Here is a 17,352-nt window from a genome sequence, read left to right on the forward strand (position 1 = left end):
CACATGACAACTTCGCCCATAATTGCATAACCTACTGTGGTATAGTTAGAAAGTAGAAAGCACATAAAAATGAATTTCAAAATAGATTATCAATTAAAAAATGATCTTCAAAATAGCATTTAAAAATAAATATCACATCATATACCGAAACATCCAGTAATTAAACCGGTATAGAATAGTCCTATATACAAAAGAAAGAACCTAGAAGGCTAGAACATGGCATAACCACTCGATATTTAAAGCTCAGACAAAATTTTCCTTCGAATAGGCTTATATTTTAACTAACTAGTTCGTCCGGAGCTAGGGTGTTGCAATAAATGATTGCTACAATATTGTTATGCTTGCAGTTGCCTATCAACATAAGTGTGCACACATACGTAATGTAGACATATGCGTCAAGCGTGTCCATATTATAAGCTATGACTTAATCTATAAGTTGTTTTGGATGCCTAATCCCTTGTCATATAACAAAGACTCATAAACCGACTCGGCTAAGAAAAAATATTAACAAATACCTTCTGAATTAAGTTCATTTCCTTAGTATAGTTAACCATCTGAAAATAGTAAGTTTTTAGAATTCGAAGACTTAATTTAACATAATAAGGGCTTAAAGTCCCAAATTTTTTTGTTACAAAGCATTGACTCGAACCTTAGTATACAGTATCTTATTTTAGATAACTTGAATCGAACATTGCATGTGCGTGTTAAAGATTTTCCCGGCATTGTGTTAGGTATTTAATTAAGTTTTAGGGTTTTTAATTAAGTTTGGCAAGTGAAGCTAGCTAGCCCCTGTAGCCATTTATTGTGGACCGACTTTGAAATAGACCAATATAAAACATCAGTCTACATCCCTAGATCCTTGAGTATATACTAATACTATTTCACATGTAGTACAACCCATTTACAAGTAGGCATCAATATTGCATGACTTTTTTTTTTTTTTTTGTTAGATAACATTTTCGCTTTCTAACTACCTCATCAATCATCTAAATCAAGCTTTGACTACCATAGTAGAAAATTTGTCGTTTTCGCTTTTTTTAAATTGCTTTTAACCTAATGCAATCGGAAAATACTATTTTACACACAAAAAGGCACATCTTAGATTCTTCTAACTAGGTATGGACCATATGGTTATCTCATAATAATGAACTTGAAAGCTCTTCTTTACAGAGGAAGACGTAACTCAAATTTAAGTTGATCAATTTTACATAATAAAAAGAACTTGAACATTCAGTCAAAATATTGAAGTATGAAAAAACTAGAATAAATAACCATTAATGAAAGGGAACTATGGGAAACACACACGAAAGTCCTCGTCCCATGCCTATCTTAGATGAACGAACACCCTTTACTTAATTGGCTAATTCACAAGTCAATAAAACCCATTTCGCCACGGGGCCTGTGCCCACCGTTTTTTTGTTGTCTTCGTTACCAAAAAAAAAGAAAAGAAAGAAGAACGTATTTGGTAATTTCCACTACTTAGTTTTAATGGGTCGACTCTTCACCTTCCCCTTGATAAATAAACAATAAATCAAAAACGCATTTACATCCAAACAGTCAAAATATATACCTAACATACCTTTCCCATGCAACTCTCCGAGACTTTCTTATTTAATTTTAACATAGCCTTCGGTGTCTTCACACATACAAACACGTCTCTTCATGCGCTCTCTCTCCTCTATATAACTCTATAGTAAGATAACAGACTGAGGCATACATATCCAACCAAAGTCCCATAAACTAAAAAAGCAAACACACTACTTCTGTCTCTTCTTCTTTTTCTTTGAGAGTGAGAGAGAAAGTTATGAGTGTGTGTTTAAGTCAGTTTATTTGTTGATCAATTCTTAAACACTTTTAACTCCTTTTTTTGTTACTATGGCTCGTATCGTAGCAGCTGACGATGATGATTCCATGGAGCTCAACACCATCTCCTCTGTGCACGATTCAACTTTAGGACAACTTCTGAAGAACGTCAGTGACGTTAGGAAAATGGACATCGGAGACGAGACTCCAGTTCATGAGTCCTTAAACCAAGACTACGACGATGGTTACATGCGTACTGTTCCATTCGTTCTCTCTTTCGACAATCTCACTTACAATGTCTCCGTTCGTCGAAAACTAGAGTTCCGTAACCTCTTTCCACGGGGGAATACAGAGGATCCAGAGATAGCTCAAACGGTGATGCCAAATACCAAAACCCTTCTCAACAACATCTCCGGCGAGTCACGAGATGGAGAGATCATGGCCGTTCTTGGAGCTAGCGGATCAGGGAAATCAACACTGATCGATGCATTAGCTAACCGTATAGCTAAAGGAAGCTTAAAAGGAACAGTGAAGCTAAACGGAGAAACACTTCAATCACGAATGCTCAAAGTCATCTCAGCTTACGTAATGCAAGATGATCTCCTCTTCCCTATGTTAACCGTAGAAGAAACACTAATGTTCGCAGCTGAGTTTCGTCTCCCGAGGAGTTTACCTAAATCAAAGAAGAAGCTTCGTGTGCAAGCTTTGATTGATCAGTTAGGTATCAGAAACGCAGCTAAAACCATTATAGGAGACGAAGGTCACCGTGGAATCTCCGGTGGTGAAAGGAGACGAGTCTCAATCGGAATTGATATAATCCATGATCCAATACTTCTCTTCCTCGATGAACCAACCTCTGGTTTGGACTCAACGAGTGCGTTCATGGTTGTTAAAGTGTTGAAGAGGATTGCTCAGAGTGGCAGTATCGTGATTATGTCGATTCACCAACCGAGTCATCGAGTTCTCAGTTTGCTTGACCGGTTAATCTTCTTATCCCGTGGTCACACCGTGTACAGCGGATCTCCGGCGAGTCTTGCGCGTTTTTTCTCCGAGTTCGGGAGTCCGATACCGGAAAACGAGAATCGAACCGAGTTCGCGTTAGATCTCATCCGTGAGCTTGAAGTATCAGCCGGAGGAACAAGAGGATTAGTCGAATTCAACAAAAAATGGCAAGAGATGAAGAAACAGAACAATCGTCAACCGCCGTTAACTCCGCCTTCGTCACCGTACCCAAATCTAACGCTGAAGGAAGCAATCGCCGCTAGTATAAGCAGAGGAAAGCTAGTTTCCGGCGGCGAATCCGTCGCTAACGGCGGAGCAACCGCTACTTCCACAACAACCCTAGCTGTTCCTGAATTCGCGAATCCGATGTGGATCGAAATCAAAACTCTCTCGAAACGATCAATGCTCAATTCTAGGAGACAACCTGAGCTATTCGGAATCAGAGTCGCCTCGGTCGTTATCACCGGATTCATCCTCGCCACCGTGTTTTGGCGGTTAGACAATTCGCCGAAAGGAGTTCAAGAGCGGTTAGGTTTCTTCGCCTTCGCGATGTCAACAATGTTCTACACTTGCGCCGATGCGTTACCAGTTTTTCTCCAGGAACGTTACATCTTCATGAGAGAAACTGCTTACAACGCTTACCGGAGATCCTCCTACGTTCTCTCTCACGCCATCGTCTCTATCCCGTCACTCATCTTCCTCTCCCTTGCTTTCGCGGCGACAACGTATTGGGCTGTTGGGTTGGGTGGAGGCCCAATGGGCCTTTTGTTCTACTGTTTGATCATTTTAGCGTCGTTCTGGTCAGGAAGCTCCTTTGTCACGTTTCTGTCAGGTGTGGTTCCGAGTGTGATGTTGGGTTACATAATCGTCGTCGCTATTTTAGCTTACTTCTTGTTGTTCAGTGGATTCTTCATCAACAGAAACCGTATCCCTGATTACTGGATTTGGTTTCATTACCTGTCTTTGGTGAAATACCCCTACGAAGCTGTTTTACAGAACGAGTTCTCTGATGCGACCAAGTGTTTCGTGAGAGGAGTTCAGATTTTCGACAATACGCCATTAGGGGAATTACCAGAAGTGATGAAGCTGAATCTGCTTGGATCAGTGAGCAAGTCGCTTGGGGTGACGATATCGAGCACGACTTGTTTGACCACTGGTGCTGATATACTGAAGAATCAAGGTGTTGTTCAGCTGAGTAAGTGGAATTGCTTGTTCGTCACAGTTGCTTTCGGGTTTTTTTTTAGGATTTTGTTCTACTTCACTTTGTTACTTGGTAGCAAGAACAAGAGGAGGTGAAAAGAGTAGAAAAGGCAAGTAAAAAAATGCGAAAAGACCCAAATCAAAAACATACTTATATTTTCTGTTTGTAATTCCTTGAATTGTTTTAATGAAAATTGTTTTTTTCATATATATATATAAAGGTATGTTTCCTGGATAGTGGATACCCTTAAAAGTATATAGAAAGAATAAGGACTTCCATATTCACAAAAACGAATTACAAACACATTTAGCTTCTCTTCCAAACGTTTCCTACTACAACTATGAAGTATTATAAACCTAAAAATGTCATACCTGAACTTGTGTGTGGGGGAGAGGATGTTGATGAAGCCAGAGAGCCTTGGAATTATCGTCATTGTTCTCCTTTCAGATCAAAAGTTATGATGAACTTCATTTTAGCAATATTGCTTCTTCTTTTTTTCCATCAGACAGACTACAACAAACATTAATTTTTTTATCATGTACGTGTAAAAAAATCATTGACATCTAGATTTCGATCTCCGTGAGCAACTGCGTCTTCAGGTTCTGGCATGAAGAGACTCGTTGATGACGCCTGCACAAGGAATAACAAAAAACCACTCCTCAATCCATATCTTGAGAATCATTGTGAACTTGAAGTCTTATATAGTAAGGATATGGCAAATCCAAAAGAAGACTTACCTTGGTATCAAGCAGTATATCTCCGTTACTCTCAGTAATGAGGTTAGCACCATGGGTTTTTAGCCATTCTAAACACTCCTCCAAACCATTGGTCTCCTTTTCATCAGTACCTTCGCTTGCAGCACCAGTAAAGCCCAACACTTGAACTATGTATGAAACCGGGATTGTAGGCCGACAACTCCGAGACATAAAAGTCACAGCCTTGTAACGCATCTTCTCCACATAGAGATCTGCAAACATAACAATTTCATCATATCCTTACATATCTAGCCATTCAATTGTTTAAACATATCAAAAGAGTTTTCCTATGTAATATGTCTCCTACCCATGAGGCAACTATTCATGTTTGGTGCAGTCTTGTAGAGTCTGAAGAACATAACATAATTTCCTGATGTTACAGCTGCACGAACTGAAAGAGCATGTCTAACTGCTTCATCCTTCTTAGCTTCTTCGGATAATCTACGGAACAGAGATCACAAAATTACTCTTTGCACATAGATGCACACAAACCCAATGCACACAAACCCAATTCAAAGGAGTAACCTCTTTGCACTGGTAGAAAGAGATGTTACAAAACCTAAACTATCAGATAGGTAGCGTGAACATATATAATATCAATACTATTCCCAGTTGGTCACTCAAAACCATATTTTGATCTTTCCACGAAACTTTAATTTATCAAAGTTTCTCATCACGCATCATGCAAAACGGAGCCCAGAGATGGATATTTATACGTACTAACCTGGACATAGATGATAGCAATTCTCGGTTGTTGTTAGAGTGTAGGGTAATATAGAGTAGACTATACGCAGCAAACTCCAGAGAGCATCCTTCTATACCTTCCGCATAAAGAGTTTTTAACTGCGACAGGCACTGTAACATAAAATATAAACCAATTCAGCAACACTAAAAATACCTGAGATTAAAATAGACTCCTCAGGAATATGCAACAGTGTATTCTACGAGACTTGGTGGATCAGTATCATTATATTGCAGAATTTATGCAAACCAAAGTCATAGTCCATAGTAACAAGTCATCAGAAATATGCGTCAACTTGCCAAACATTATGTCGATAGCATCTTCCACAATTTTATCAATGTTTACTATATTGATTTTAGAACCTAAAGGCATAACTCGAAACCTAAATTTTTCTACTTGCTAAACTATAGTTGCCAGCTGTTTCCAAACTCACTTCACTCTGAGGTCTTGCATGACATGTTGCTTATTTATTATTTGAAAATGAGACACCGGTGAAATTCTAGCAGATGTTGATATTTTTTAAATTAGGAAAAACAGGACAAGTTTTTCAATATCGATTTGATCTAGACACTGAATGATTACTATTCTAAAATATGAGGAGTCCGTGCTGGTGTACCAACCTGATTATACTCGGGTAAATCCCCAGCCTCCAAAGCCAATCTAGCATGTGTCTCATAAACCTGAAATAGACATTGAACATGTAAACATTATAAACGTGCTAATTGGGTGACAGGTTCTGTAACTAGGATAAAACCCTCCACCAGGAAATGGATCCTACAAGCAAGAACACTCAAATATCATTCTGAACTCAATAATATACCTTAGCTGTTAAATGATTGTGTATTCGTTGTACTGTGAGATCTTGGCGAATAGACTTTAGCTGATCGCATTTATAAAGATAATTTTTTTGAGAATCCTGAACCATTAACAGAGCTTTTTCCAGCACATCCTCTGGTCTTACCTGAAAATAAGTCAAATAGAAAAAAATCAGCCAGGGTGTCGAAAAGATTACGAGGTTTAAGATAGTGATATTTACAGTGGCAGGATCCGGTGCAGAGGTAAGGCGGAGATAACGTTTCTCAATTTCCTGGCAAGTTCCTTTAACTGTCAGTGCATCCCAGTCAATGTCTTCCACAGCTCTGCTGCCACTTTCATCAAAAGTTTTGCTAAGCCGCAAGGCAGTGGCTCTTCTAGAATGCAAATTTCCAACATTTGCATTCTTGGGTTTCGGAAGATCAGTCCCTCGGTTGTGCCCTTGAACTCTTTCAAAACGCTTGGAACGACTATCACGTCGCTTCTTTTCCTCGGCAGAACTAGCAAGGGCCACTGCACTGGAATAGTAAGGTGTCAAATCCTTGTCACTATCACTAGATGCCTCATCATCAATGGCCGTAGCTGCACCACCAGAAAACCGCTGCCGCTTGACAGGCCGCTGGAAACTCTTTTTTGCAGAATTTTGCCCAGAATAAGTGGGCTTGAAGCCAATGGCAGCATCCACCTTTTGAAAAATCTCAGAGTTCTGCAAAATTTCTTATCAGAACCAGTGACTGCAAGAACCAAATTCTAACAGCTAAATACACATTCGCCAGTAGCATCATATAATCTAAGAAGAGAAAGGTTAACCTTTTTGTTATTTTCATTTTGGTGATTCCAAGCTCCAAATTTAACAGCACTACTGAAAGTTGAAGCTGGCTTGACAAACGGTTTTTCTTCCAGTAACGGCTCCCATCTACTTTTGGGTCGTCTTGTTGGGCTCTTATTTTGGAAGGAAGATATAAGAGTGGAGCTCGACCTTCATTGCAGTGTAAAACTTAGCAGGAAAATAGAAAGTAATGCTCCAACCATCTACTAGGGAAGAACGAAAGTTATAGATCAAGCAGACACGAGATGAGGGAGGAAAGAAGGGCCATACTCAGTGTTAGTCACATTTGTGTTCAGGACAGTTGAAAGAGGCTCAGTATCCCAATCCCGAGTATAAAGAGTCTCATCAGCCTTCGCATTCTTGATGATCTAGAAATACAAAAATAAGCATCAACATGCAAAGCAACCAAAATTAACATGGTATTCTACTGACTGCAAAACAAATTCTTCGACAAAAGGCATGAAAACATCTTAAATATACTACACATCTACACGGAAGATCAAGTTGGAAGTTAATTCAAATATGCAATAATATTAAGATGAGCACAGAGAGTGTCTAAAAAAGAAACATTTATCATGCTACAAAATTCTAACAACTGAACGTTCACAATTCCTACAAACATTTACCTCCGCCAGGGCAGCCTGACAAGATGCCTTTTCTTTATCATCTTTGCAGCGAGCAAGTGCCCTCTCAACATACCCACGAAGCGATTTCGGGAATTGTCTAGGCTACAAGCAAGGAGATTATTTATTTCCAATGTCAATTGTAAAAAAAAGAACAATTAGCCAACACACCAATTTATAGTGGCCAACAATTATATCTACTTCACTTGCTAGGTAATCAACAATTGAAAAAAGGAATCTTACCTCAGGCATAGCAGTGGCATGGTCTTTCGACTTTGGCATTGAAACACTAACATATGCAGGTGTTTGGGCTGCATCTGCCGCTGAACTATCTTTATCCATTTTGGTAAAACCTGATGGCAAGTTTGAAGCAATTCTAGGGTTAGTTGGAATCTATACTTTGCTTACCCTTTGTGTATCTACTGACGGTGTTGTCTGAGTAGGCTGGCGATAGCCTAACGGTGGCTGGTGAAAGGAAGACTGGGAGTTCAGTTCTTGAGGATATGTAGCTCTCTGATGACCCTGAAAGGGGGTCTCATATAAGGGTTTCATCTCCAGAGGACTCTGGTAATGATTTTGAGGAGGAACATGATGATGAGCTTGCAGACTTTGTGTTTGATGCACCCAGTAAGGATCATTAGAGGTACTAACAGCTGCACCATGCTGCAAGAAGGATAAAAGAAAGCAATAAGAGTTTACGTCTAAACTGTTTGCAAACAAAATTCAAGAATTAATTCTATGCAGTATTGCTTGATGGCTAACAGGTCAGTTACTATCACTCTTTTACCAACTTCAAAAATTCATAAGGAGATAACACACAGTTATCAATAAGCTGCAAGCAGAAAAGCATTATGAATGCAAATGACGTATATTTGGTCTACTCCCTTATGAAAGTAAAATCTGAACCTGCTGAGAAGGTGGTTGGGATGGACCAGTTTCCGGCCCCCAGTGTTGGACATAAGACGGAGCAGGCTGACTATTTGAAGCAGGCATTTCACTAGTAACACCTGGAACTGGAAAGCTCTGACTATATGCACTTGTGGCAGACAAGTTTTCTGTGCCCGGGGCACAGGGGACTTCTGTTTGGCTGTAATATTCTGACCATTGTTGGTAGTTTTGTTGATGATGTACAGGTGTTGCGGTTGCAATAGTAGAGCTATGTGTGTTAGCAGCATCAGGAGTATAATTTTGATAAGGGTTTGAGGTATAGTTTCCCTGATTCGAAGCAGGAGTCGGGTTGCTGTAATTTGAAGCAGGAGTCTGATTGCTATAGTTTGAAGCAGGAGTCGGGTTGCTGTAATTTGAAGCAGGAGTCTGATTGCTATAGTTTGAAACAGGAGTCTGGTTGCTGTAACTTGAAGCAGGAGTCTGATTGCTATAGTTTGAAGCAGGAGTCTGATTGCTGTAATTTGAAGCAGGAGTCTGATTGCTATAGTTTGAAGCAGGAGTCTGATTGCTGTAATTTGAAGCAGGAGTCTGATTGCTATAGTTTGAAGCAGGAGTCTGATTGCTGTAATTTGAAGCAGGAGTCTGATTGCTGTAATTTGTACTTGGGTAACTTCCAGCCGTCTGGTTGTTATAATTTGTACTTTGGTAACCTCCAGCAGTCTGATAATCAGCAGGATTGTAGTAAGTTCCTGAATAACTTGCAGTCCCAGCATAAGATCCTGGATTCTGAAATGAGGAAAGAGGCTGAGGAGCACCTGTGTTTTGATACGCCCCTACAGGCTGAGGATATGACTGGCTAGGTTGCGGTTGATAGGCGCTGTAGTAATTGGAATATCCCGTGTTTGAATAGTTGTGTGGGTCAGAAGGGGTCTGGTATGGCGTATATCCACTATAATCTTGTGCCACATTTGCAGTTCCAGACGTCGACGAGCTAGTAAAGGATGCAGTAGTCGGTATCTCTTGCACATTGCTTGTAGCAGGCCCTGTTGGCTGCGGATGGTAATAGTTTGAATTTGAATAGTTCCCATTATCCACAGCCTGATGTTCAGCAGAATGCCCTGTCCATGGGGCACTGTCAGACCCAGTTGAGTATTGATATGAATATTTATGTACTTGGCTTCCATCAACACCATATCGATTCTGCATCAGAGAAAAAAACCATTAGTAGTGGCAAATGGTCAGGGAATCCTCATCTTTATTACATAAATGATATAACTAAAAAAGTCCAAGAGTGAAAAGAAATATAGACAAACAAACAAACAAACAGAAATTGTCATCTCTGATTAAGGCTACATCTACAACTTAAGACGCTAAAAGCCTTCCACAGTCTCAAGTCAATCAAAAAGAACCTCAAACATTAAACCTTCAAACGTTCATGCATTAAGTGATCAACAGCTAAGTGTTTTAACCAAACCGAAGAACTAATAGACTTTGTTGTAGCAAAAAGTACTTAAAACAGTTTACATCATTGAGTTTTGAAAAAGGTAGATTACACGAGAAAACCATAAGGCTCCAAGGCATTGGTACAAAAGACTATTCTTAATGAGGAGAATGATTTGTCTAGAATCAAAAATCACTTTCTTCTTCTACTGCATAAACATACTGAATATGCAAAATTCCTCTAAACATTTACAAAGGTGCACTAACAAACATATAACTTGCTACAAAGATCAACATAACTTCCCATCAAAGAAAACAAGATCAATTGGTTCAAGACGAAACAAGAGATTGTTAATTACCTCAATGGAATTAGGGTCCATTGGTGCTACGGCCTGAGTGTTCCCTCCTTGATTCATCCTATATCATCAACTTCCTGCAAAAGCATAACACATACGATTGAACTCACTTTCGAATACACATTAAATAAATAAAAAACCTCATCGAAAAGCCCTAAATAGCAAAAACAGAGATAGAAAAAAACTCATCGAAAAGCCCTAAATAGCAAAACAAAGCAGCAAAGAATTTGTACCAGTGACGCTCCAATTTGTGTAGAGACCGATGAAGAATCGAATTGAAGATTAGTATAGTAAAAGCAAGGATTTGAGATCAACAAAAAAAAAGCAAAAACAAGGTAACACAAAAAGGAAACGAATAGAACAGAACCAAAATAGAAAAAAAGAAACAAAACAAAGAAGAAGGCAAATCTTAATATGTATATATGTAATCTATATGGAAACAACAAAAAGAGATGTTGTCACAAATCTATCGGAGATTACAGAACACGGGAGAAAAATCTGGCCGAAGAGGAGGAGAAACAATTTTGTTGTGCCGGAGGAGACGAACAGGATTGTCAATTTTTTTTTTTTTTGTACGGTATTACTTGCGTCTACGGGTCGGGTCGAGTCTGTCCGGGTGGGTTTTATGTAAAGCCTTTTTAATTGGGCCCATTATTATTCATCTACACATGTCCACGTAAGTTAATGAGATAACACGCACGACTTTATCATCAATTCATTGACTATTTTAAGAGATCGTTTATGAAAAAAGTTAAGACTAAAAGTGAAAATGTTTGGGAGAGTTACTGTATGAGAATCAATGTCATTGTCGAACAGATCATCACAATCGAAGACTTGAAATCCTTTCTTGAAAAGAATGAAGGAACACTGGTGGAAGAACAGAATTTATTTTGGTGGTAAAACTCTGTTCTTCAACTAGGTTCTTCCTTTCTTTCAAGAAAATATAACGACAACGGACTGGAAAAGAGGAACCACCGTATAATGTCAACCTACGAGAGAAATTTTTTATATAATGATATACCTAATGGAAGAACTTAATATGAAAAGAGGAGAGGTGTGAGCTAGAGAGAAGAGGAGAGGTGTGAGCTAGAGAGTTTGAGAAGTGTGTTTATATAGAAAGGGACATGCATTTTTACTCTTTTGTATTTTTTTTTGTTTTTGTTTTACGATCTCCTCTCTCACCGGCGTCAATTAATGTAATACAGCATACTCAATTTTACCTTTCGTATATTTTTGTTTTACTCTCTCCTCTCTCTCATCAGTTAATGTCATAGCTATTTACATACTCATCAATTAGTGTCATAGCAATTAATGTCATAGTATTAACGTACAGAAATCGCTTTTCATAGATGCATGTAATAAATAAATATATACTTATAAACTAAAAAACTATGTCACCAAAACCATAAACGTTTTTAATCAAAAAACAATCGGATGAAATGGAAGTATATAGCTTTTCCAAACTTTAACAAATTAACTAATGATTTTAAATAAATTTTAAATTACTACAATAGGGACTAAATTTTATAAAAGGCTTAAGATTTTAGTAATTTAAGTTTAAATTACCATCTAAAATCTCTATGCACCAGTTAAGGCCCATCACTCTCAAAGTCGCCCTTACCATGAAAGAAAAGGGATATGGTGCACTCAACACTCTGCATGCGTGCCTCCTCACTCTTCACGTTACCCATTAATTTTTTGTATGGTAGAAAAAGTAACGTTACCCATTAAATTTTGTATAGTACTAATACACTTATTGACTCGTACAAATATAGTAAATGTTTGGACTTGTAAAGTCATTTTCATTTTCTTTTTCTTTTATTACTCCCCATCCTAAACTTTGTATTCTTTGCATTAATTTCATTAAGTTATTGGAATATACTTTTTTATATGGTTTAATTATAGGAATATACACTGCGGTGGTGAAGGAGGACGTGGATGGGACGACAATGTAAATATTTAATCTTATTATATATATATAAAAAACACAAAAACAAAATGCTACTATGCAAATCGATTTAGACTCTTATCGGAAAGCGTATATTGCATTCTCTCGTGACCTATCCGGCCAGCCAGAAGTGTAACATGCTCTTGGAATCACTCATTTCTTTTAGGCTAACCTTGAACAGTAAAATGTTTTCTTTCTGGCTGGCCAAAAAAATTGCTTAAACGAATAAAAGGGGGTTACCCCAAGAAAAAAATTGCTTAAACTTATTTTCTTCTGAAACAAATATTAAAGGTGTCACTACATACGGTAGAGTACGTAATAGTCGGTTTAAATTATTACTACGCCAGGCCCAAACTCAGTGAGAGATAGCAAACTATTTGACTATTTGAGTAGGAAATAGTTCTCTACTAATTAAAGTTTACAAACTTCAAGTGTCATTAATATACAGGCGGTAACAGAACCAAAAAAATATAATCATGGCACCTTAACACTTCCGAAATTGCACAGTCCCTCGTGTCTGCGCGGCAAGAATCCTGCATGTTATTCAAAACGTTGGATAAGTAATGTTATTAGTTAAGAGACTTCACAGGCTTTGAAGAAAATGAAGTCAGGTACCAATTATCATTGATACAAACTATAGATTTAGAATGAGTGCTAGAAATGTTACCTTTCTACTAATAAGAACCAATCGCCACAAGTTCTTGAGTTTAATCCTCAAAACCATAAATTTAGGAAGACCTTCCTAAGTTTTAAATACATTTTCCTAAATAGTAAAATCCTTCATAAATTTTTTAAAAATGAGTTTTCAAAAATGAGTTCCTAAATCTTTACTTATGTATTGCCTCAATGTACCACAAATTACTTCATTTACTGAGGGGTAATGATTTGATTAATTTTGTGCAAAAAATACCCGGTAGCCACAAGTTCTAAGTTCAATCCTAAACCATAAATTTAGGAACACCTTCAGAAACTTCATATTCGATTTCCTAAACAATATGAAATCTTTACTAAATTTTTAAAAGTTATGGAATCCTTCCAAAAATTTTAAAAATGAGTTTCTACAACTCTTTATTTATGTTTTGCTTCAATGTATCAAAAATAACTCTATTTAGTGAGGGGTAATGATTTGATCTTGTGCATATTTTATGTTTTCCTAAATTTTAAAAAATCCTTCCCAAATGTCAATGTTTTCTTTCTAAATGTCAAGGAATCTTTCCTAAACGATGATTAGAAAACTATGTGACCAAACCATTAATAAAAAAGAAACCTCTAACTACTTTCGCATCTCTCTCTAGGTGGATGATATAAACAAATTTATTCATATATTTGTCATGCTCCATCCATTAAGTTGCTTTGTAGAGGGGTGGATCAATGTTATTCCTCTTACCATGCAATCTTCATTTCATTTATATAGACCTCCAACTACTTTCGCATCTCTCTCTTAAGGTGGAACCGTGGAAGATATAAACAAATTTATTCATATATTTGTCATGCTCCATTAAGTTACTGTGTAGAGCTAGGGGTGGATCTATGTTAGTTTACATCATGACACGGGGGTAGTTACCACCCCTAAAACGTTGAAATCCTTTTAGGAGTTTCAAAAAATTAATCGAATTGTATGCCTCTCTCTTGCCCTTTTTAAATTTGTGTGTTTCCAATTAACCAAATGATTCACGTCAACTACAAAAGGTAAATGAATATGATGATCACGTATCTCTTTGCCCCTTAAAATAAAGAGTAACTATTATTTCCTATCTTTGGTGATGATAATTAATTTTGTACATCAGAAAATGTTGCTATTATTCATCTACAGTCTATATGCAAAGGCTTTTAATTGGGCCCATTATTCATCTACACATGTCTATATGTCCACGTAAGTTAAATGACATATAGAAGCAGAGCGAGTGTGAACAATTTTTACAAGATAACACGTATGAAGCAAAGTTTAATGAGATAACATGTATCTATCATTCATTTGATCTTACGCAATGTGTAATATCATATTTATCTTTGTTCCTACTTTGATGATCCATTAGAATGTTTGTGGCATTCTTCTAATATTAGTCAAGTTAGCGCTAATGTTTGATCGTAGTATTTATATAGGGTTATTATACTTTAATTTCAAAAATGGCATTAATTTTAAGATGAGCAAAGTGAGTGTACGGAGAACAGCAATGAGAAAGCATTTAAAAACAAAAAACATTTGTGTCTCTTTGTCTTCGAGATGTTACAAGGAGCAAGAATAATAGATGAGAAAAGCTTTGTCCACATCAGTAGGCAGTGCATGTTGGCTACTCTAGATCTGACACATCTCAGGGTAAATTTCTTGAATGGTGAGAGGATCAAGATTCCATGACGCTCACTTGTACTTCCTCTACCTCGTCTTATGTGGAAAATTTGATGGAAGATAATTAGAACCGCTTCCATGGCGTGGATCTATGGCCTTTCGGGCAATGTGTTGTAAGCGAAAGGCAGGTAGTTGACTGTTGTGATATGTGAATATAGTCTATTGAATAATTTCAAAAAGTGCTGATAAATGTTTTTAGTGCTTCATCGATCGGTGACTCTATAATCCTAGCATAGCGACACTATAACATTTAAAAATAAAATTATTATTTCCTTGTTACATCTTATTATTGTCATGTAGAGTTTCCATCTCTTTGAATGCTGGCGGGGATAACACAAGAGTAACTTGAGCTTAGCTTGTATGGTAGGCCAGGATTTTCTTACCAACAAGTAAAAAGAGAAGACACACCATTCTTATTGGACTTTTGGCAGAAACAGTGAGGACTTCAACTTAACTACAAACACATTAGAAGTAGCACTGTAGGAGAGTTAAAGAGAATTCACACTATTTCTTATTGGAAGTTTCATTTAATTAGTCGGCATGACTGACTGGTTTTGTAGAAAAATTTCTACGTACAGATGATTTGTCCATCAGAAAATATTGCTATTAACCAGAGTTATGAGAGAATAGAGGTAAGAGTGATTAACAATCTAGCTGAACGCCTGAACCATGCAATACTCCCTCGCTAATTGGAACAGAAGTAAGCACCAATTTATGTTGTAAAACAGAGTAAAAATATAATAAAACAGAACACCAAACAGGGGAAGATGGAAAAATCTTATTAAAACGTTATGATACTCTTAATTTTAGAAAAACGAATAATCTTCTTGTTCAAGTATTGACATCATATCAGAAAAGTGAAAATGTTTATCCTTGTTCTTCTTCTCCTTCTTCTCCTTCTTCACCTTCGCCATCTTCCTCTCCTCCTTATCTCTTTTCTTCTCCTCCTTGTCTCTTTTCTTCTCCTCCTGCTCCTTCTCCTTCCTTACTCTCTCCTCCTCCTCCTCCTTTTTCTTCCGCTCCTCCTCAATTTTCTTCTGCTCCTTCTCCTTCTTCCTATGTAGCTTCTTCATCGAGGCAGAACCAAAACCTGGATCTGAAGTAAACAACAAGACGAAGAGTAAGAATGATACAGTATTTATCTAAAGAGGGAAAGACGAGGTATACTATTAAGAAAGAAGAGAAGGCTAACCTTTTTTTTGGTGGATGGAGTTGAAATGGATCCCTGAGAGATAGCTCAGATGAATGACTCTGTCGGGTTCTTTTTGAGACTTGGGCAAAAACTCAATCAATGGAGTCTGTTTGATTGATGTAACGAGTACTATTTTGACTACATACAAATCGGCAGCGGCTTTTATTGTGACTTCATCGCCCCATTCGGAGTTCTTGGACATGTTCTTGACATACTCGGAGAAGGTCATGTTATTAACAAATTCTTTGTACATCTTTGGATGAGTTTTAAGCTGATGAGGAAAACAGAATCATCAATCAATCATCATATATGAAACTAGCTACTACACGTAAAAAAAAAAAAAAAAGATGACAATCTTTATGCAAAAGTTAGGAAAAGTTTCAAGATTGATTTACCTGTTGTACGATTTCTTGTCTAACAAGTTTATGAAGAGCCGAGTTTTTATAAAGTTGATCAGCTAAAGCACGGAACTGAAATAGAATTGACAAAAACCAAGAAAAGGGTTATTCTTAATAAATCATAATAATACGATCAAACAAATATATATAAAGTTCGTTGAGTATAATTTGATTTAGAAACATTCATTACCTGGCAATTTCCATCACTTTGCATCTTGTATTCGGTGAAACCTTCCCACTCCAATCTGAAAAGCCAGGAAAAAGATTAAACATATTAGTCGAGACTCAGAGATTATCGGGTAAAAATTTGTTGAACAAGTTTACAAGAAGAATCGATTCATACCTATACTCAAGAATTTCCCGATCACTAAGATCGTCCAAACACAGCGATTTAGTCTGCATGTTAGGCATCTTCTGGGATTTGATCGACCTATCCTCTCTCACACAAAAAGATTAGGGCTAGATTTTTAAGGTTGATTGGAATTTATAGGGTTCTGTCGAGATTTATAGGGTTCTTTTATAGACAGGAGAGTTAATAGATTGTTCAAAAGAAAAAGGAAAAAAAACAAAAAACAAAAAGGGAAAGTTTCTAAAAGGCATTTTTTTTTTGTAAAAAAATATCGTCATTCAGAAAACAGAGATCAAATTAGCTTGTTATTGATTCAAGCAGAAGCCGAGTCACAATCCGAGACTGTTATTGATTCAAAAACAGAGTCTGTTATCGCTTGTACTTCCTCTAGCTATACCTCGTCTTATGCGGATATTTCGATGATTTGATGGAAGGTAAATGGAACTTCTCCGATGGCGTGGATCAATGGAATTGATTCAATCATCTCATCCATCAGGCCCATTTAGGCTTGATATTATTGGCCTTTCATCTATTAAGAGATTATGATGGTTTTGGTTTCTCTTCTTATCCCAATCTGTTAATTTCCTACTATTTGTATTTGCATCCCTTCAAGGGGAAGGGTTAGGGTATCAGTTTGGGAAAATAATTCATGTTTGTTATGACGAC

At 37.3% G+C, this 17,352-nt stretch overlaps 3 protein-coding genes across 4 annotated transcripts; 1 reads left to right on the top strand and 2 right to left on the bottom strand.

Annotated features, from left to right (window-relative positions):
* The first annotated feature begins 1,416 nt into the window (after nt 1-1,416).
* On the top strand, nt 1,417-4,240 carry LOC104785511 (ABC transporter G family member 1). The gene has a single exon (XM_087513111.1). The coding sequence runs from the start codon at nt 1,876-1,878 to the stop codon at nt 4,099-4,101; it is 2,226 nt and encodes a 741-aa protein (XP_087369237.1). The 5' UTR covers nt 1,417-1,875; the 3' UTR covers nt 4,102-4,240.
* On the bottom strand, nt 4,188-11,046 carry LOC104785510 (SAC3 family protein A). The gene is given in 14 exon segments (XM_010510727.3): nt 4,188-4,636; nt 4,744-4,973; nt 5,069-5,202; nt 5,486-5,616; nt 6,124-6,183; nt 6,324-6,464; nt 6,540-7,022; nt 7,127-7,295; nt 7,416-7,513; nt 7,772-7,873; nt 8,012-8,431; nt 8,675-9,856; nt 10,456-10,529; nt 10,686-11,046. Coding segments are annotated over 13 exon segments (3,303 nt in total). The 5' UTR covers nt 10,513-10,529; nt 10,686-11,046; the 3' UTR covers nt 4,188-4,540.
* Nucleotides 11,047-15,488: 4,442 nt separating this feature from the next.
* On the bottom strand, nt 15,489-17,221 carry LOC104788898 (OVARIAN TUMOR DOMAIN-containing deubiquitinating enzyme 10-like). 2 transcript variants are annotated; one of them, XM_087452777.1, is made up of 6 exons: nt 17,084-17,221; nt 16,681-16,767; nt 16,528-16,582; nt 16,335-16,409; nt 15,940-16,210; nt 15,489-15,843 (listed from the first exon to the last, which is right to left on the bottom strand). In XM_087452777.1, the coding sequence occupies exons 2-6, from the start codon at nt 16,746-16,748 to the stop codon at nt 15,554-15,556; spliced, it is 759 nt and encodes a 252-aa protein (XP_087308903.1). In that variant the 5' UTR covers nt 16,749-16,767; nt 17,084-17,221; the 3' UTR covers nt 15,489-15,553. The 2 variants fall into 2 exon arrangements, with proteins under 2 accessions (XP_087308903.1, XP_019100745.2); XM_019245200.2 differs by lacking the exon at nt 17,084-17,221 and having other exon boundaries at nt 16,681-17,036.
* Between the last annotated feature and the right edge of the window lie 131 nt (nt 17,222-17,352).

Source organism: Camelina sativa, chromosome 5, assembly GCF_030686135.1.
Source record: "Camelina sativa cultivar CO46 ecotype springtype chromosome 5, ASM3068613v1".
In the NCBI taxonomy this organism is placed as follows: Eukaryota; Viridiplantae; Streptophyta; class Magnoliopsida; order Brassicales; family Brassicaceae; genus Camelina; species Camelina sativa.